At 42.1% G+C, this 19,564-nt stretch overlaps 1 protein-coding gene across 2 annotated transcripts in view; it reads right to left on the reverse strand.

Moving 5' to 3' along the window:
* Nucleotides 1–11,685, reverse strand: part of LOC129812700 (connector enhancer of kinase suppressor of ras 3-like) — a 72,332-nt gene extending 60,647 nt beyond the window's left edge. The window contains exon 1 of one of the 2 annotated variants that reach the window (XM_055864506.1): nucleotides 11,341–11,680. In XM_055864506.1, the coding sequence (XP_055720481.1) occupies nucleotides 11,341–11,401 (61 nt within the window). In that variant the 5' untranslated portion in view covers nucleotides 11,402–11,680. Of the gene's footprint in view, nucleotides 1–11,340 lie in introns of both variants that reach the window. The other variant, XM_055864507.1, reaches the window with a different exon arrangement.
* Between the last annotated feature and the right edge of the window lie 7,879 nt (nucleotides 11,686–19,564).

Here is a 19,564-nt window from a genome sequence, read left to right on the forward strand (position 1 = left end):
GTCAAATGCTCGAGTAAGTCAATTCGTTAGTAGAACAGAGAAGTCTGCTCACCTCGATTACCTACTTCAGCAGAGAATGCACAAGAGTATCCTTTTTGGGTGCTAGCACGGAAGTGTTTGAAATCCGCCATACCCCCTTTGAATCAGCTGTTTTCTCTGAGAAAAAGCATCCCCATATTTAAAAACGATACGCAACTTATCCTTTCATCTGTAAAATGTCTTGCACATCTAGTTCAATTTGCTTTTATAACTTTAAACATTTATTTTGGGATTCCACCCCGTTAATGATAATGCCTGATGACGTGAGAGTGGAGAAGGAGAGTCATTTCAATCAAGAGCATTTGTTTCCACATTTCCTCCCCTTAGCTCCTTCATTACCTTTGACCTTTTTCAAAAGTAGGCGTTGAGAGGACGGAGGAGAGAGGCGATACGAGTCGAGCAAAACCAATTGAGATTTTCTCTTTGTCTGAGTCAGGCCTCACCCCTACCCTTCCTGTTTAAACAAATGCAGGTGCTGCTGGGTAGCTAAACATTATAGTTCGACCATTCAAAACACACCTCAATTCTTTTGTAGTGCCCATTCAGCGTAGGTTGACAAGGAAAAGTGTGTTGTTTGAAATTCAAGGGCTTAGTACTTCTGTTTGGGGAGAGGATTAGTATGAATTTGACATGATATTAGCAATTGAATTCATCAGATAATAGAACACAGCAGGCCATTCGGCACCGCTGCAATTACCCACACAGAACACGATACAGCATTAACAAGTACTCTATGAAGGAGTAGACCTCTGGAAAAGCAAATGTGTCAGCGAATTCCTCCAAGATATTGGTGGAAAACTAGGTTGATCATCATTCCATGAAAGCCCAGTCCCTGGAGGGTAAAGGGGAACACTGGCGGAAGGAACTAAAGACAAAGCCTTTAAAGCACGTGTCAGTTTTTCCCCTTAAGGAGGTATGACTTCAATGGGAGGAAATTTTCACAACCCTCCTTTAACTACAAAACAAAAAAGGTGACTCCCAGTCCCATCACATTTTAATGAAAACCGAAGCCTGGCACATCCATTTTGCCTTATCTACCCCTTGTTAGTGATGTCATAAAACTGTAAAATCCACACAAAACATCTGAACACACACACACACACACACACACACAGTTGACTTGTAATTAACCAAAAAGACAGTGGGATTTCCCAAGGGTCCACCAGGTGTTTTTCATATCCTTGAAGCCCGCCAAACCTTCCTCATCCATCCATTCTCTCACCACCCTGCCTGCCATGGCCGTAGGGCCACAGTAGGGAGAGCCACACCAGGGAGCCCAGGGACTCAAAGTACTGCTAGAGGAATGTGGGAAAAGAAAGCGGGTCCATCACAGCTGCTTTGTACATCAGGACATTTTAATGTAGGGAGTCAACAAGAGGTGGCTGATCTAAAGAGGCAGTTACAGTGTGTAAACATCTCTAGCTAGATATGGATGCTTGCCAACACTTACAGTACATTGACAGACCTGAATGGATGGAAAGAAGCACATTCTGAATGAAAAGAAGCACACACAAATCCTAGTTATAGGATTGTGTTGGACCACTAAAATGGTAATATTCTCCTTGAGACAGGAGATATCAGTAGTCTGAGTGCTAACATAACATATAAACTACAAAAGGCAGACATTACCAGGGCTGTCTTCGACTAAAAAAAATAAATATTGGCCGACGAAGAGTCGTCTGTTATTTCGACAAATCGTTTGGTCAAAATTTTTAAACATGTATTTTCCATATGTAGACACATTCTATGTTTTTTTTAAAATCAAATCAACTATTTTCAATGAGCTTGTCTGATTTTTTAAGCACACGGGTTGATTAAATAATTAGGACACACAAATGAATGACTAGAGGTAGTCCGACCAGAAATTGATTTGATTGTGCCGGGCCAGGCTCAGACTTGCTGCACTGTGTAAAGAAATTTAAAAAAGAAGACAGTGAGTGACTGTGACTAGCACCCGTTATTTCCCTCTCCTCCCTGCTGCAGCGACCACCACACATCAACAGTGTGTATTGCGCTGTCCGTGTTGCTGAAGCTGCAACATAACTACAGCAATTTCTGACTATAAAGTTGTTACTGAAATCCCTAATTTGTTTAGGAAAAACATTCCCTATTCCCTCAAACCTAGCTCTCTTTACGTGACACATGTATGCATCACATGCACATGACCAATATGGCCTGACCTACAGCATGTCAATCACATCAATAAATTGGTTATAACAAACTCTGAACACCATAACAGAAAATGGATGCAAAGGACGTGACAAATAAACTCGAAACTGAGGAATGTTTAGGCTACTGGGTGCTCATGAGGTAAAAGGGGAAGTCAGATGTGTGGAATTGTTCTCAACACCAATATACTGGTTAACTGTTAACTTTCTAGTAAGTTTTGTATTACAATCCTGGGTGGGGTGATTATATTGTGACATACATCCTTTTTTGTTAACTTGTAAATAGTAGCCTACAGCAAAGTGTGTGTCACGTCCTGGCCTTAGTTATCTTTGTTTTCTTTATTATTTCAGTTAGGTCAGGGTGTGACATGGGGGGTGTATGTGTTTTGTATTGTCTAAGGGTTTTTGTATGTTTATGGGGCAGTGTTCAGTCTAGGTGTATGTATGTCTATGGTTGCCTAAATTGGTTCTCAATTAGAGACAGCTGTCTATCGTTGTCTCTGACTGGGAACCATATTTAGGCAGCCATATTCATTAGGTAGTTCGTGGGTGATTGTCTATGTCTTTACGACAGTTGCTTGGGTCTGCACTTTCGTTTTATAGCTTCACGGTCGTTTGTTGTTTTGTCTAGTTTGTATAGTTTTAGTTTCGTCTTCAAATAAAAGGAAGATGTATTGTTATCACGCTGCGCCTTGGTCCTCCTCTCTTCCACGTTACGACGATTGTGACAGTGTTTAAATAATTTCTAACTTGTTAATTTCTGCTAGTTAGTTTTTGCTACCATGTGGGTTTTAGCTTGCTTGAGCATGCTAACTGAGGAGGAGTGTTAATTCACCTGTTTCCATACATGTTTCATTTTCAAACATTTATCTTACAAAGGAGTTGTTTAATCTAACTGCTTAACTATTTATCTGTTCATGGAATTGTATTTTTATTACACTTTTTTTCTAATCTTTACAGGAAAATGCCACGGGCACTATCTGACGTGTGGATACATTTCACTGCAGCTAATGTAGAAGGAAAAGCTGTGTACATTTGCAAATACTGTGCCAAATCATGTGAAGAATGCAACAAAGATGCAGAATCATCTGGCCAAGTGCATAAAGCTCACAACAAGCAACCTCTGACAAAAGTCCCTTTACTTCTATTCGAGGTGACACCTTATCGATAGCAACAGCTCATGGTCCTCCTGGAATCAGAAGTTTTTTTGACAATGGAGGAACGTAGTCAGAGAAATGCTGATGAATGTCTTGCTCGAGCTGTGTATGCAACTGGTTCAACTCTGATGCTCACAGGCAATGTGTATTGAAAGAGATTTCTGAATGTTCTTTGCCCAGCATACACCCCTCCAACCAGACATGCTGTATCTACTCATTTGCTGGATGCAGAGTTCAACAGAGTTCAAATGAAGGTCAAGCAAATCATAGAGAAAGCAGACTGTATTGCAATCATCTCTGATGGGTGGTCGAATGTTGTGGGCAAGGAATAATTAACTACATCCTCTCCACCCCTCAACCAGTATTCTACAAGAGCACAGACACAAGAGACAACAGACACACCGTCTCTACATTGCAGATGAGCTGAAGGCAGTCAATGACCTTGGACCACAGAGGTATTTGCACTGGTGACAGACAATGCTGCGAACATGAAAGCTGCTTGGTCTAAAGTGGAGGAGTCCTACCCTCACATCACACCCATTGGCTGTGCTGCTCATGCATTGAATCTGCTCCTCAAGGACAGCATGGCACTGAAAACAATGGATACACTCTGCAAGAGAGCCAGGGAAATGGTTAGGTATGTGACAGATCATCAAGTAATAGCAGCATATTTACCTCACCAAGCAAAGTGAGAAGAATAAGAGCACCACATTGAAGCTGCCCAGCAACACCTGCTGGAGTGGTGTTGTCATCATGTTTGACAGTCTCCTGGTGGGGAAGGTGTCTTTCCAAGAAATGGCCATATCACAGTCTGCCAATATGGACAGGACCATCAAGAGGATCCTCCTGGATGATGTATTTTGGGCGAGAGTGGTAAGCAGCCTGAAACCTATAGCAGTAGATATTGCACGGATTGAGGGAGACAATGCCATCCTGTCTGATGTTCAGACTCTGCTTGCAGATGTAAGAGAAGAAATCGGTACTACCCTGCCCACTTCACTGTTGCTCCAAGCAGAGGAAACTGCAATTCTGAAATGCATCAAAAAGCGTGAAGACTTCTGCCTGAAGCCCATACACTCTGCAGCGTACATGTTGGACCCCAAGTATGCTGGCAAGAGCATCATGTCTGGTGCAGAGATCAACAAGGCCTATGGTGTCATCACTAATGTGTCTCGCCACCTTGGCCTGGATGAGGGCAAGGTTCTTGGCAGTCTGGCGAAGTACACTTCCAAGCAAGGGCTTTGGGATGGAGATGCAATATGGCAGTGGTGCCAACATATCTCATCAGCCAACTGGTGGAAGGGACTTTGTGAATCTGAGGCTCTTTCCCCTGTTGCCTCCATCATCCTCCAAATCCCACCAACAACAGCCGCATCAAAGCGCATTCGGTCCTTGTTTGGGAACACACTCACACCAAAGCACGCAACAGGCTGACCAATACAAGGGTTGAAAAATTTGAGGCTTTTTGAGCCTGACAACGAGCCATCCTCAACAAGGTTGGAAAGTGACAGTGAAGATGAGGCCTCAGAATCTGATGGTCAAGAGGTGGACATTGAGGAGGTCCAGGGAGAAGACATGGAAGCCTGAGAGGAAGACAACCAAAGCTTTAGTTTCTAGACTATCATTTTACATATGTATGTTGAAAACGTTTTTGGGAGACGCAATGGATCATTGGGGATCATTCAATATTCCCTTTTGTTGTTCAGTGAAATCATCCCATGTGATGAGTCAACTAATTTAATTAAAGTTCAAGTCATAACAAAAAATTGTAATTCTATTGGAAGGATTTAATAATTTGCAATTATGTCTCCATATGATATGGTAAATATATCCAATGAAAAACAACATCTACATTTAAATGGTATGAATATTAATTAGCATATTTTCATTCATTTCCATGGAGTTTTCACCTCTGAATATTCCCCAAAATGAGCAACCCTAGACATTACATGTTAACGTCAGCGGTGGGGATAGCCAACATGAGGAATGCAATCTCTTGGGACAGCCTGTGGTTGGTAGAACGTAGACTTGCCTAGACATGTTCTTTACATGCGGTCTCACATATCATACATGACTATCTAGGCATACTTGAGCCACAAAATATTGCTCAATTCCCAGTATACAACATATGTTAATTTTGTTGTAGCATGAGAGCGCTTAGGATAAATGAGCGAACAATAACAGTGTGAGGGGGAGTGAGAGGACTTGGACTTGTATGTGTATATGCAGTGTGTTCTTTACCGAGAGAGGCTGAGCAGTCATTCTGGCTCAGGCATGTAAATCCTCTAGAAGCAACTGGTGGGGCAAGTGCATAAAAGGACATTCATGCATGTTTTCACTGCTGATTCACTGAGGCAGTAGTTTGGTTCAGTAGCAGAAAGCCAGCCCAACACATTCCTGTCATATCCAGTGACTGTTATAGCATAGCTGACTCCATAATGCTGTGGTATTACCAGCAACACCACTGTAGTGTGCACTTCCTGCCCTTATCTAAAAGGCCTATTTGTCACTGATGGCTTATTTGTCGTCACTGTGCATAACACAAAACACGTAATTAAAAGACACTCTTGTGTGAGGTCAAAATAAATACCAACCATGTAAGTTGTTTACAACACTATGTTAAGTCCAGGAATATCCCTCAAATGATTCCGAAGTTGAGGTACACCATCTCTCGATCTCAAGCGCACACACAAACAACTCTCTGCATGGGCAGTCAACCACTATGCTGCAGTGACCCGTGTGTGCCCTGTGCAGTGCCACCTCAGGTTTCAGTTCTTTTCAGTCCCTAAGTGTTAAGCTCTGTGTGTGTTTGAGGCCAATACTCTTAGGGCAGACTGGGGCCAAACCTCTAGCAGCACTGCTAAGCACAGATGATCTGGGAGATTTGCGATGCACATGAAAAGCAAACTGCTGCTGCCCAGTTTCCAGAGCATCATAAAATGAATGTTGGTGGATCATGCAAATGTCAACGGATTCTGGTTTACAGTTTGCAACCTTTTATGAACCTCAGAAAATATTGTGTACATTCTAATAAATGATTAAATCCTTGGTCTAACCACCAACTCACTCAATCTAATACTGTTGCACACAACTAGGACAAAGGAGAAATATTAACAACGTCTTAAGAAGTCCCCATGTGGTGAGCTCTTACCGATCAGGTTAAAACACATGGGCCTGTGAGAAACAGGACAGGCAGGGCGCAACTGTCGTCATCACTTTCAAGTCCCTGTCCCCCGGGGAAAATCCTCTTACACAGCTTCCCAGAAGTCTAAAACCCTTCCCACTAGGAAGTCCCACAGATCTCTCTAGATCAATAGGTCAGCTCTAAAGAGAGAATGACAGGATGACTGGAAATTGGTTAGTGACAAAGGACACGGTTTTATCTGAATGATTTCCATGGAAAAACCTGCCTCTTTACTTCTATGAACGAGACACTAGTAGGGTGGAGGGGAGTCCCGTGGCGCCAAGACCAGTTCAGATGACATGAACACCTGCCTCTCTGCTGGCTGTACACACAGTCGATGCAGGTTATCTTAGGGGATTAATAAAGCCTTCATTGTGAGGACTGTTCAAACATGTACCAGCATACGGGAGGAGAGAGAAGGGCATTCTCATGTGTAGTAGAGAGAGGCGCATGGCTTAATAAGGGTCAACACTACGCGGCGACACCATTATTGCCTGATAAGGATCATGAGAAGGCCTCGTACATGCTCCATAAGCAACGCCACTGGGCATGAGAGTGCACTGCATACATAGCCTCGGAAAACATTATTGCAGCACCCCCCACCCCCAAACGTCTTCTTGCGGCTATGGTTTTACACTCTTACTGCATGCACAATCCTGTACACACATGCTAATCACCAATGTGGCATGTCAATGCTAATCACCAATGTGGCATGTCAATGCTAATCACCAATGTGGCATGTCAATGCTAATCACCAATGTGGCATGTCAATGCTAATCACCAATGTGGCATGTCAATGCTAATCACCAATGTGGCATGTCAATGCTAATCACCAATGTGGCATGTCAATGCTAATCACCAATGTGGCATGTCAATGCTAATCACCAATGTGGCATGTCAATGCTAATCACCAATTTGGCATGTCAATGCACACTCTTTACTTTTGAAACTTCCATCTTGTTACCTCATTGGGACAGATGTAGGCCACTAGATCAACCACTTGCTAATCGTGACCCATTGCTTAAAAATAAACCTGTCGCTACATTTCTCACACCAATTACAACAGTCTGCATGCAAGAGCAGTTGTCGTTGTCAAATATTGAAGACCTTGGAACATATCGTTACTGTAACACTATACTGCTGATATTTATCTTAAAACTAGTCAGCAGACAGTTTGTGTGGCAAAACTCACATTACCATGAATGCCTCTTCTTACTCACCAACTTGAACAGTATGTGTAAATTTGCATATTCGGAATGCCTGAACAAACTTGACACAATTTCCCAAGTAAGTAGAAGGACAAGTAGGGAGAAAAAAATGTATTGAGTTGAAAGTGTGAAACTACTCAGCTGAATTTTGAACTAAGCATTCTCAGAATATCACTAGCTCACCTCAGTCTGGGCATTAGTCACGGATTCAAGACTATATTTGGAAAATGACTGGAGTCTGCCATCAACTTCTAAACCCGGTGTGGTCCTACATGTGTCTGTGTGCTTTTGTTTGTTAGTACAATTGCAAAGGAACATTTTAATTTGAATTCAAACTTTATAAAGTGAATTTCACTATATTAGTGCATAAGGTAGTATGGTGAGTGGTGGCAGGTAGCCTAGTGGTTAGAGCATTGGGCCAATAACCGAAAGGTTGCCAGTTTGAATCCCTGAGCCGACAAGTTGAAAAATCTGTCAAAGCAAGGCATTTAAACCTCCACAACAGCAGCTCCCCGGGCACCCAATGTGGCAGCCCCCGCACCTCTCCAATTTAGAGGGGTTTGATTTAATTAAGAACCACATTAGCCGGCACCAATGGCAACAGCTAGTCTTACTGGGGTCTGACAAAAAATTATTGACATGCATTACCATGTTGTGTGCATGTGTTTACATCTGTCCGTTAAACATACATGTCAGTACATACACACAACAAGTAGGTCACACTGGGGAAAGGCGTTGTGCCGTGAGGTGTTTGCTTTATTACGAGACAGTTAAAAGAGGAAGTCAAGTTTCAGCTGGACCTGAAAAATAAATGTAATCCTTTAATTGAACGCTTGACGACCTCGTGAGAATGGTGCCGCAGAACATCCAGTCCAACACAATGTTAAATGGAGAGATTTAACTAGCCTTTCAGTCACAATATACATTCACGGACCACAACTAATAAGCTTCAAACAATCAAGTCAACAAACGTCTGTTGACCAAAAACACACTAAAGCAACCATGATCCCTCTGAAGAAAACAACCGTAGGGCAATGAGCACACGCATCACTGGTGTTTGTTGAGTTTAAACCGCATGTTAGGCACAAATGGCCCGTTGTCATTTTAGGCACAGCGGCTGTTCATTGGCTGTCCACAGAACAGAGCCCTCTAAAAATCCAGTGGTAAGACCCTCCAGTGGATAACTGCTGAGTCAGACAGGACCTGCTCGTTCTTCTCTCTGGCTGTCTACTGAGCTAATCCACCCTCCATCCACTGAACTGGCTCTATTCATTGGGTGCACAGAGTAACCCCCCACAATCCCTTTAGCACATCTACACACTGAACAGGAACAGTAGGAGGCCACACATCAGGTTTGCTTCATTCAGCAACTACTGAAGAGCGGGCGGCTGTGGATTTTCAGTTCAGGGAAGTGAAAGAAGTAGGAGCTATCAAATAACTTTACTCTGGAAAAAAATCAAGACCCTAGGATATATCAAACCATTTCAGTTCTTACTTTTCTCTTGACATACAGATACTCAACCTGGTCTTATTCTGTACGTAACTCTGAGACACACCATTTAGTATGACATGTTATGTTTGGTATTGTTACTTCAGTCAAAAAGGAAAGGGAGGGTGGTTGGTCAGGGATATAACCCGAACATCAAGCAACCCAAAGGTTACGAGTTCAATCTCATGCATTTGAGCAACTTTTCAACTACTTACTACTTTGCACGTTAGCTAACCCTTCCCACTAACTCTAACCCATTAACCTAACTCCTAGCTAATGTTAACGAGCTAGCTAACATTAGCCACCTAGCTATAATTCGTAACATATCATACATTTTGCAAATTCGTACCATATCATACGAAATGGGTGATGGACATCCACAAATTAATACATACCATACGTAACATATAATCCTAAAATGGAGTGTTTCGGATTTACGTACAGAATAATACGAAATGCTCTGAGACCAGGTTGAGATAATTCACTGGCAGATGGCCTTGGGTCATGTTGACATATTGTACTTGAAAGTTGAAACACCTTTTGATCCTTCAGATTTTGATAAAGGCGAGCACAAGAGGCACTTCTATCCACCTAAAATGTTTCATATACCTTCCATGACATCCCTTGAAACAAAGGTGGAGTGTAGCTGTGTATCGGTGACTGTTGATACTTCATATACCAGTAGCAGACAGTCACTTTACATGCCAACATTGTGAAAGGGCTCAGGTAGTTCAAAGAAAATAGTCCTTTGGCGATGTCATACATTTCCATAACCAGCATTCCAGATTGAAGTCTCAGAGCAAGAACCTGCTGGGTGTTCCATACCCCATTTATATATGCTAACTGCTTTAGCACCTATTGATGATAGTATCTTCTGGTCAGGGGAGGTTTGATAAGATCTCGGTGATCCTCTGAACGTTAAAACACATTGCTTGAGGTATGGTTCTGGAAACACAAGGAACTTATCTTTCATATCAGCAAAAAAAAAAAATCACAAAACCAAAAGGTTAAACTACTACACACCTTTATTAGGGTCAGTGTTCCCTCAGCTTTATCTGCATGTTACATCCCTTGTTCATGTAAGACGTAGGATGCAACCTGTGGTAATTAGCTATCTAGCTTGCTCCGAATACCTGTGTGTAAGCCTAACTTGGGAGGAAGTGTAGTTTGACAACTGGAGGCACAGACAGCTTGTGGATCTGTGCAAAACTGCTACAGTAAGTGTATATTTTTTATTTGAAAGATTACTTCTTGCTGATATGAAATATGAGGGGCACATCAGCATGTTTCGAAAACCGGTTTGAAAGCGATGACTACTGACGTTTCTAAACGTTAAGTGTAACGTTAGTTCACATGGAGCCAACAGTTGGTGAAAGTTAGGGCTGAAAACTACATATGGAGAAGAGTTTGAGAGCTAGGTGTTCCAATACAACATTTTCCTAGCTGTGTTTGTTTAACCCAAATATCACAGTTTTGAGTTGAGTCCAGTGTTAAGCATTTTGTCATAACTAGCTTATTGGGACAATTATAATTCATTAAGACTCATATTCAACTCAATTATGCCTCTAGTAAAAAAAAAAAAACTATTGTAACACATTTTGCTTGCTAAGTTGTGAACCTACATATGACTGCACTGTTTTTGGTTATTACTCTTATTGCCAGTCAGATGCCAAAATGTATCGCGGTCTGAAGTCGACTTCTCAAAGAACAGTGCAAGTGGCAATACTGCGCCCTTCTCAAACAATGTGGCAATCTGGCTGGAAACGTTGTTTCACTTGTCACAATCATTTTGAGTGTCTGTCAAAGATAACACAGCTGTTACTTGTAATATATTTTGAATGAAACTTCAAAACATTAGTAATTTACAATATATATAAGAAGAATATCTAAATAGATTATGCATATGTTTACCTTTGTTCTATGTGCAACAAGTTGTCAGGGTCGACAGTTTGCGGCTGCACATAGTGGTTAACGAAACTCGAAATAAACAAAAAGCGCGTTGCAGGGAATGGCGAATATGCCGTATTGTGTGCTGGTTTCAAGTTTCATATAGGGGTTAACATGGGCAATTATTGTGAAAGTGATCCAACCATACCTTTCATCCAGTCGACAACTTGCTTTGGTGTCCACTTCGTTATTGGATCCATTGCTTGCATCTCAAACAAACGAACTTAAACAATAATTAGAAAACGACAATACAAAACACTGTTTCGGTAGCCTACGATTGTCACTTTATTAATTTATTATCAAATTCCCATTGCTTCTTGATCTTCTCTATATAGCAGCTGTCTCTCTGTGATCCTCTTCTCTCTAGCTCGTATTCTCGGCGCACTCAGTGACTGGGAACTCTTTCACACGCATGGCTGGAGGCAGGAGTGAACCCCCCCATGGTTCTTCACTAGGCTTGAGATCAAGTTGCACAGTTTCTGCTCAGCTAAAACTACCGAACGGGGCGGAGCAATCAACACCACCACAAATAATGTGAGAAGGGTGCAATTGCGGACCATAATTCGGGGCGTTCCTGCATGTGGGCATTCCTGCATATGTAGGAACTCCTCTTTACACTTATATTGGTACATTTTTTAGTTAAGACAGGTGGGAGGCGTCTTCGCTCCAGAACAGTTGGTGGCGTTAACTTCTTATGGCTGAGATCCTGCTAACGGAATCGATATGACAACAGCCAGTGAAATGCAGGGCGCCAAATTCAAACAACAGAAATCTCATAATTAAAAGTCCTCAAGTATACAAGTATTTCACACCATTTAAAAGATACACTTCTTGTTAATCCCACCACATGTCTGATTTCAAATAGGCTTTTCGGCGAAAGCACCACAAACGATTATGTTAGGTCAGAGCCAAGTCACAGAAAAACACAGCCATTTTTCCAGCCAAAGAGAGGAGTCACAAAAAGAGAAATAGAGATAGAATTAATCACTAACCTTTGATGATCTTCATCAGATGACACTCATAGAACTTCATGTTACACAATACATGTATGTTTTGTTCGATAAAGTTCATATTTATATAAAAAAAATCTCAGTATACATTGGCACGTTATATTCAGTAGTTCCAAAAACATACAGTGATTTTGCAGAGAGCCACATCAATTTACAGAAATACTCATTATAAATGTTGATGAAAATACAAGTGTTATGCATGAAACTTTAGATACACTTCTCCTTAATGCAACCGCTGTGTCAGATTTCAAAAAAGCTTTACGGAAAAAGCAAACCATGTAATAATCTGAGTATGGCGCTCAGAGCCCAAACAAGACAAAAAGATATCCGCCATATTGTGCAGTCAACAGAAGTCGGAAATAACATTATAAACATTCACTTACCTTTGATGATCTTCATCAGAATGCACTCCCAGGAATCCCCGTTCAACAATAAATGTTTGTTTTGTTCGATAATGTCCATCCTTTATGTCTAAATTACTCCGTTTTGGGCAGGTCCAGGTAAAAGTTCAGACGAAAAGTCCAATTACAGGTCCGTAGAAACATGTCAAACGAAGTATAGAATCAATCTTTAGGATGTTTTTAACATAAATCTTCAATAATGTTCCAACTGGAGAGTGCCTTTGTCTTCAGAAATGCGATGGAACAGAGCTCGCTCTCACGTGAACGTGCATGGTCAGCGAATGTTCAGCTCATGGCAGACCTTACTCAATCCCTTCTCATTCGGCCCCACTTCACAGTAGAAGCATCAAACAAGGTTCTAAATACTGTTGATATCTAGTGGAAGCCTTAGGAAGTGCAACATGACCAATACCCCACTGTATCTTCAATAGGGAATGAGTTGAAAAACGATCAACCTCAGATTTCCCACTTCCTGGTTGGATTCTTTCTCAGGTTTTTGCCTGCCATATGAGTTTTGTTATACTCACAGACATCATTCAAACAGTTTTAGAAACTTCAGAGTGTTTTCTATCCAAATATCCAAATACTATGCATATATTAGCAACTGGGACTGAGTAGCAGGCAGTTTACTCTGGGCACCTTATTCATCCAAGCTACTCAATACTGCCCACCGCCTGTCGGGCACGGTTTTCTCCGGTACACAGCTGGCTGGAGGCGGGAGTGACACTGTGTCGCTCACTAGCTAACACACAGTTGTGTCGCCATAGCCTCCCGTCTGCTGTGCTAGCGGGGACGACCGGTAGACAGTGTCCTTCGCCCCCGCCTGTCGGGCACGTTTTTCTCAGGTACACAGCATGCTGGGGTGAGACAGTGTGCTAGCTAACTATCAAGCTAGCACACAGTGTCTCTAACTCACAAGCTAGCTAGTCAGCTAGCACATGTGTCACCCCAGCCTTTCACCTGCTGTGTTAGCGGGAGGCGGGGGCACCCGGTAAACCGTGTCCTTCACGCCTCCCTGCCGGGCACTGTTTTCCCGCAATTCTATTAACGATGGTGAGGGCAGGTGTTCGGCAGGCAGGAGCGAAGGACACTGTCTACCGGTGTTGCTCCTGTTAGCTAGCAAGAGGCCTCCGGTGGAGAGGGGTGAAAGAAAACTCAGATAATACTATTATTTATTTTGACCCACATTCAAAAGTGCCACACAAGCATGAATATGTCATGCTTCGAGGGGGAGGTAGGGGGTGGGTGTTCTTGCAGGAACCAATGGGGTGCTCGAGGAGAGGGGGGGGGGGGGGATTCCCACATGCAGGAACGCCCCGAAGTGCGGGCTGCAGTTGTACATAATTGAATAATGTTGGCAAGGGCCAATGTTGGCAAGGGCCATAGATATCAAATCCATAATGCATTGTGGGTAATAGATGACTGATTGATTGATTTACAAATAATAATGAGTAGTTATTTTTGGTGCAAGGTGATTTGTAGTCTGCAGCTGCCTGCTCTTTCGGCTGCCATGTCGAGCAAGCCCACAGACAGTAGCAGGCCTATGCTATAATAAAGTGTTGCATTCACAAAAGTTTGAAAATAATATCATTCTTGAATTTCGTTTACCGCGTGTTTCTGTCTCTGCAGATTCATATATTATGAGTGATGTAGCCTATGTTCCTTTTTTTAACAAGATAAATATTATAGACTATGTTTCATCACACCACAACTTTTCGGCTGCGTCCCAATTCTTTATTTTCTTCACTAATTGGTCTTTTGACCAGTCAGATCAACTCTGATAAAGATCTGTTGTGAAAAGATCTGATGTGATTGGTCAAAAGACCAATTAGTGGGAAAAATATCGGCGTGAGGTTACCTGTGTAAACACAGCCTTCGTAGCCTACACTTTAACCTAACTAGCAGGCTAAAAGAAAACGCCTGAGTGGAGTTCCCACATCCGGTTTTCAGCGGAAAAGGAAGCTAGATTGAATTAGCTGTATCCCTGAAAACTTTATACATCCGGTTGTGCCTACACTTTGATCAGATTAATTCTTTTCAGGCCTATCATTGGTTACAACTCACGGCTGCACTCTGTTGGTGAGCTATTACTCTGCAGGCAATTATAAGCCACTCACTTCTGAATTGTCCCACTACAAGCTATGCTTAGCTTATTATAACAATGAGGACTTCTTGTCACATTGGAAAGCTACTTTTAGAATAGCAAAGTTGTGATTGGATCTGGGATGTTTGTGATTGGATCTGTGGCAGCTTCATTAAATAGTATCCGCAAAACACCAGTCTCAACGTCAACAATGAAGAGGCGACCCCGGGATGCTGGCCTTCTAGGCAGAGTTGCAAAGAAAGAGCCATATCTCAGACTGGCCAACAAAAATAAAATATTAAGATGGGCAAAAGAATACAGACACTGGATAGAGGAACTCTGCCAAGAAGGCCAGCATCACAGAGTCGCCTCGTCAATGTTGATGTTGAGACTGGTGTTTTGCGGATACTATTTAATGAAGCTGCCAGTTGAGGACTTGTGAGGCGTCTGTTTCTCAAACTAGACACTAATGTACTTGTCCTCTTGCTCAGTTGAGCATTGGGGCCTCTCACTCCTCTTTCTATTCTGGTTAGAGCCAGTTTGCGCTGTTCTGTGAAGGGAGTAGAACACAGCGTTGTACGAGATCTTCAGTTTCTTGGCAATTTCTCTCATGGAATAGCCTTAATTTCTCAGAACATAGATTAGACTGACGAGTTTCAGAAACAAGGTCTTTGTTTCTGGCCATTTTGAGTCTGTAATCGAACCCACAAATGCTATTGCTCCAGATACTCAACTAGTCTAAAGAAGGCCAGTTTTATTGCTTCTTTAATCAGAACAACAGTTTTTAGCTGTGCTAACATAATTGCAAAAAGGGTTTTCTAATGATCAATTAGCCTTTTTAAATGATAAACTTGGAATAGCTAACACAATGTGCCATTGGAACACAGGAGTGATGGTTGCTGATAATGGGCCTCTGTACGCCCATGTAGATATTCCATAAAACATCTGCCGTTTCCAGCTAAAATAGTCATTTACAACATTAACAGTGTCTACACTGTATTTTTGATCAATTTGATGTTATTTTAATGGGGGGAAAAAGTGCATTTTCTTTCAGAAACTAGGACATTTCTTTGTGATCCCAAACTTTGAACGGTAGTGTACGTTTTTTGTCTGTATGGAACATTTCTGGGATCTTTTATTTCAGCACATGAAACATGGGACCAACACTTTACGTGTTGCGTTTATATTTTTGTTCAATATATTTCAGGTTCAGAGAGAAGACCCAAAGCTGCCAACTTTAGGTTAAACTATGCTTGGTGTGACAGTTTACAAAGACAACTGTATTATATTGTGTATTTCCTGACCGTATTTGACCTGTTTTGTGAATGGAAAAGCTTGAACTTCATGTCACTCTATTTGCCATAGGCGTGAAAATGTCGTACCATTCAGTAATTCATAAAGTATGGGGTGGTATCTCTGTGTTTTCAGTAAACAGCAGAATGAGGGGGGTATCTGTTGTAACTGCCTTTGTTCCCACAGGTAGCCATAGTGAGTAACCAATAGCAATAAGGCCTAAGCAACAGATGGTTTCTCATACTAACCCAATATATTTGCCTCAACCCCCTCCCTCTCTCTAAAACACATCTTGCTAGGGAGAGTCCCCTACTAAACCTCTCCTCTGCACAGCTGGAAGGTACAAGCTACACTTTAATCATCAGCTTAAATTACACCTGAGCACATATCACTTTGCTGCCGGGCAATAAAATACTAGAAACAACAACACTATTCTACTGTACTATTCTGCTTTTTCTACTCCTTCTTGTTTGAACATGCTGCTCATTATGCCTGCTAAACTGAACAACAGGGACTATAGAAGCAAGGGTGCATGTCAATGCTCTTCACACAAGTTAGAGGGAATGAAAGATGGAGGCTCCCGAGTGGCGCAATGGTCTAAGACACTGCATCTCAGTGCTAGAGGCGTCACTACAGACCCTGGTTTGATTCCAGGCTGTATCACAACCGGCCGTGATTGGGAGTCCCATAGGGCAGTGCACAATTGGCCCAGCATCGTCCAGGTTAGGATTTGGCCGGGGTAGGCCTTCATTGTAAATAAGAATTTGTTCTTAACTGACTTGCCTAGTTAAATAAAAAAATAAAAAAGGGCTGGATCACATAGATTTAAACACACTATTCTGACCACCTGCACAACATACCATGAAATGGTTTGTTTATGACTAGGCGATACAAAATGCATGAGACAGGATTTTGGAGGAATTTGAGAGGTTATCCAGACCTAGTCTGGTGATTTGACCTGTTTGACTGTAACTACCTGTAAACTTGCCTAGCAGGGAGTTCTCTGTTTGATCAGGGCACTAACAAGTGAGGGGGGGGACAAAGAAAATATGAAAAAATAGGGACCAGAGAAAGAATCCTGATATACTGATCCCTTTGAATAACCCCACCACCAACCCACCACAAACAGGAATAATTCATTTACAATAACAAGGCTAAGTTGGGCTGTGATGAGTAGGTGGATCAAGGGAGATATCACTCACATCACGGCATGCCAGTTATATTTGTGGACATCCCACACCCACGGTAAACAAAGCCATTGTGGGGGTGTTGTGGAGTATAACTTGCTGAGACATGATGGGAACAATTAGTGTGTGAGAGAACACAGGCACAAATCTCCAAGGGAGGCCAAGGAGAGTGAATTCTGTAATATCACAGGAATATGATGAAGACCAGGCGATGTTGAAGAAGGGTGAACTCTTCATTCAAGGTGTCTGGGGTGAGAGTGAGGCATCCACAAATGAAAGTGTTTGTACTGTATTATGTTGCTAAGTAAAAAATAATATCACAAACTATTGTATAACAAAACTATGTTAAGATCCAGAGAAGGGGATAATACTTCACTTCAGAATGTAAAGTAGAGTTTATGCTTGATGATATTTAGGTTATGATGACAACATGCCACAGATAGTGATATGAGTGTTTGACAAATGGGGTCTTAACAGTTATTACACCATTTAATCTCTCCCATGGCACAGCACATGTCCTCTAGTGTTGCTAGGCATCATAAATATGTCTGAATGCACTGAAAGGGGGAGTCTGTAGCCTACTGCAGCTCCACATTCCTTCCCAAGGGAATGTGGTAAATCCAGAGGATTTGGGAAGCGTGGAATTCAGGGGAGGTCCTGATGGGATTACTGAATTATGGGATTGTTGTATGGAGGAGGCCTAGGGGGAGAGCAGGCCCCTCTGCTACATTGTAGTGGCTGAGGGAAGTGAAGGGGGACATGGGGTGAGGAGGTGAGGAGGTGGAGAAAGGGTGGGGATGAGGAACGGTGAGGGGGGGAACGAGGGAACGCACGGTTCACACGGAGCACAAAGCTAATCTGAGAGTTGGACCGACCTGAGGAGAAAACTAGAGTTATCATCTCTTCCTGTTTGTGAACAGGATTTCAATAGGAGCGTGTGCTTCGTCCTGTACAGCACAGGCCACCTACAGTTGAAGTCGGATGTTTACATACACCTTAGCCAAATACATTTAAACTCTGTTTTTCACAATTCCTGACATTTAATTTAACCACTTTATTTTAAGAATGTGAAATGTCAGAATAATAGTAGAGAGAATTATTTATTTCAGCTTTTATTTCATTCATCACATTCCCTGTGGGTCAGAAGTTTACATACACTCAATTAGTATTTGGCAGCATTGCCTTTAAATTGTTTAACTTGGGTCAAATGTTTCGGGAAGCCTTCCTCAAGCTTCTCACAATAAGTTGGGTGAATTTTAGGCCCATTCCTCCTGACAGAACTGGTGTAACTGAGTCAGGTGTGTAGGCCTCCTTGCTCGCACACGCTTTTTCAGTTCTTCCCACATATTTTCTATAGGATTGAGGTCAGGGCTTTGTGATGGCCACTCCAATACCTTGACTTTGTTGTCCTTAAGCCATCTTGCCACAACTTTGGAAGTATGCTTGGGGGTCATTGTCCATTTGGAAGACCCATTTGCGACCAAGCTTTAACTTCTTGACTGATGTCTTGAGATATTGCTTCAATATATCCACATAATTTTCCTACCTCATGATGCCATCTATTTTGTGAAGTGCACCAGTCTCTCCTGCAGCAAAGCACCCCCACAACATGATGCTGCTACCCCCGTGCTTCACTGTTGGGATGGTGTTCTTCGGCTTGCAAGCATCCCCCTTTTTCCTCCAAACATAATGATGGTCATTATGGCCAAACAGTTCTATTTTTGTTTCATCAGACCAGAGGACATTTCTTCAAAAGTACGATCCATGTGCAGTTGCAAACCGTAGTCTGGCTTTTTTATGGCAGTTTTTGCTGAGTAGCCTTTCAGGTTATGTCGATATAGGACTCGTTTTACTGTGGATATAGATACTTTTGTACCTGCTTCATCCAGCATCTTCACAAGGTCCTTTGCTGTTGTTCTGGGATTGATTTGCACTTTTCGCACCAAAGTACGTTGATCTCTAGGAGACAGAACGCGTCTCCTTCCTGAGAGGTATGATGGCTGCGTGGTCCCATGGTGTTTATACTTGCGTACTATTGTTTGTACAGATGAACTTGGTACTTGAAGGCGTTTCAAAATTGCTCCCAAGGATGAACCAGACCAAATAATCTGTCTGTAAACAATTGTTGGAGAAATTACTTGTGTCATGTACAAAGTAGATGTCCTAACCGACTTGCCAAAACTATAGTTTGTTAACAAGAAATTTGTGGAGTGGTTGAAAAACGATTTTTAATGACTCCAACCTAAGTGTATGTAAACTTTCGACTTCAACTGTATGCTCACTGCTCTGACCTGCTGTCACACAAACAATGTCAACCGGTTTCGTTTCACTCTACTGGCAGCGACGACCAAAGCAAAAAATAAGATCTTTAAAGGTAAACAGTACGTGTGGAGAGGAA

Source organism: Salvelinus fontinalis, chromosome 16 (assembly GCF_029448725.1).
Source record: "Salvelinus fontinalis isolate EN_2023a chromosome 16, ASM2944872v1, whole genome shotgun sequence".
NCBI classification, from domain to species: Eukaryota; Metazoa; Chordata; class Actinopteri; order Salmoniformes; family Salmonidae; genus Salvelinus; species Salvelinus fontinalis.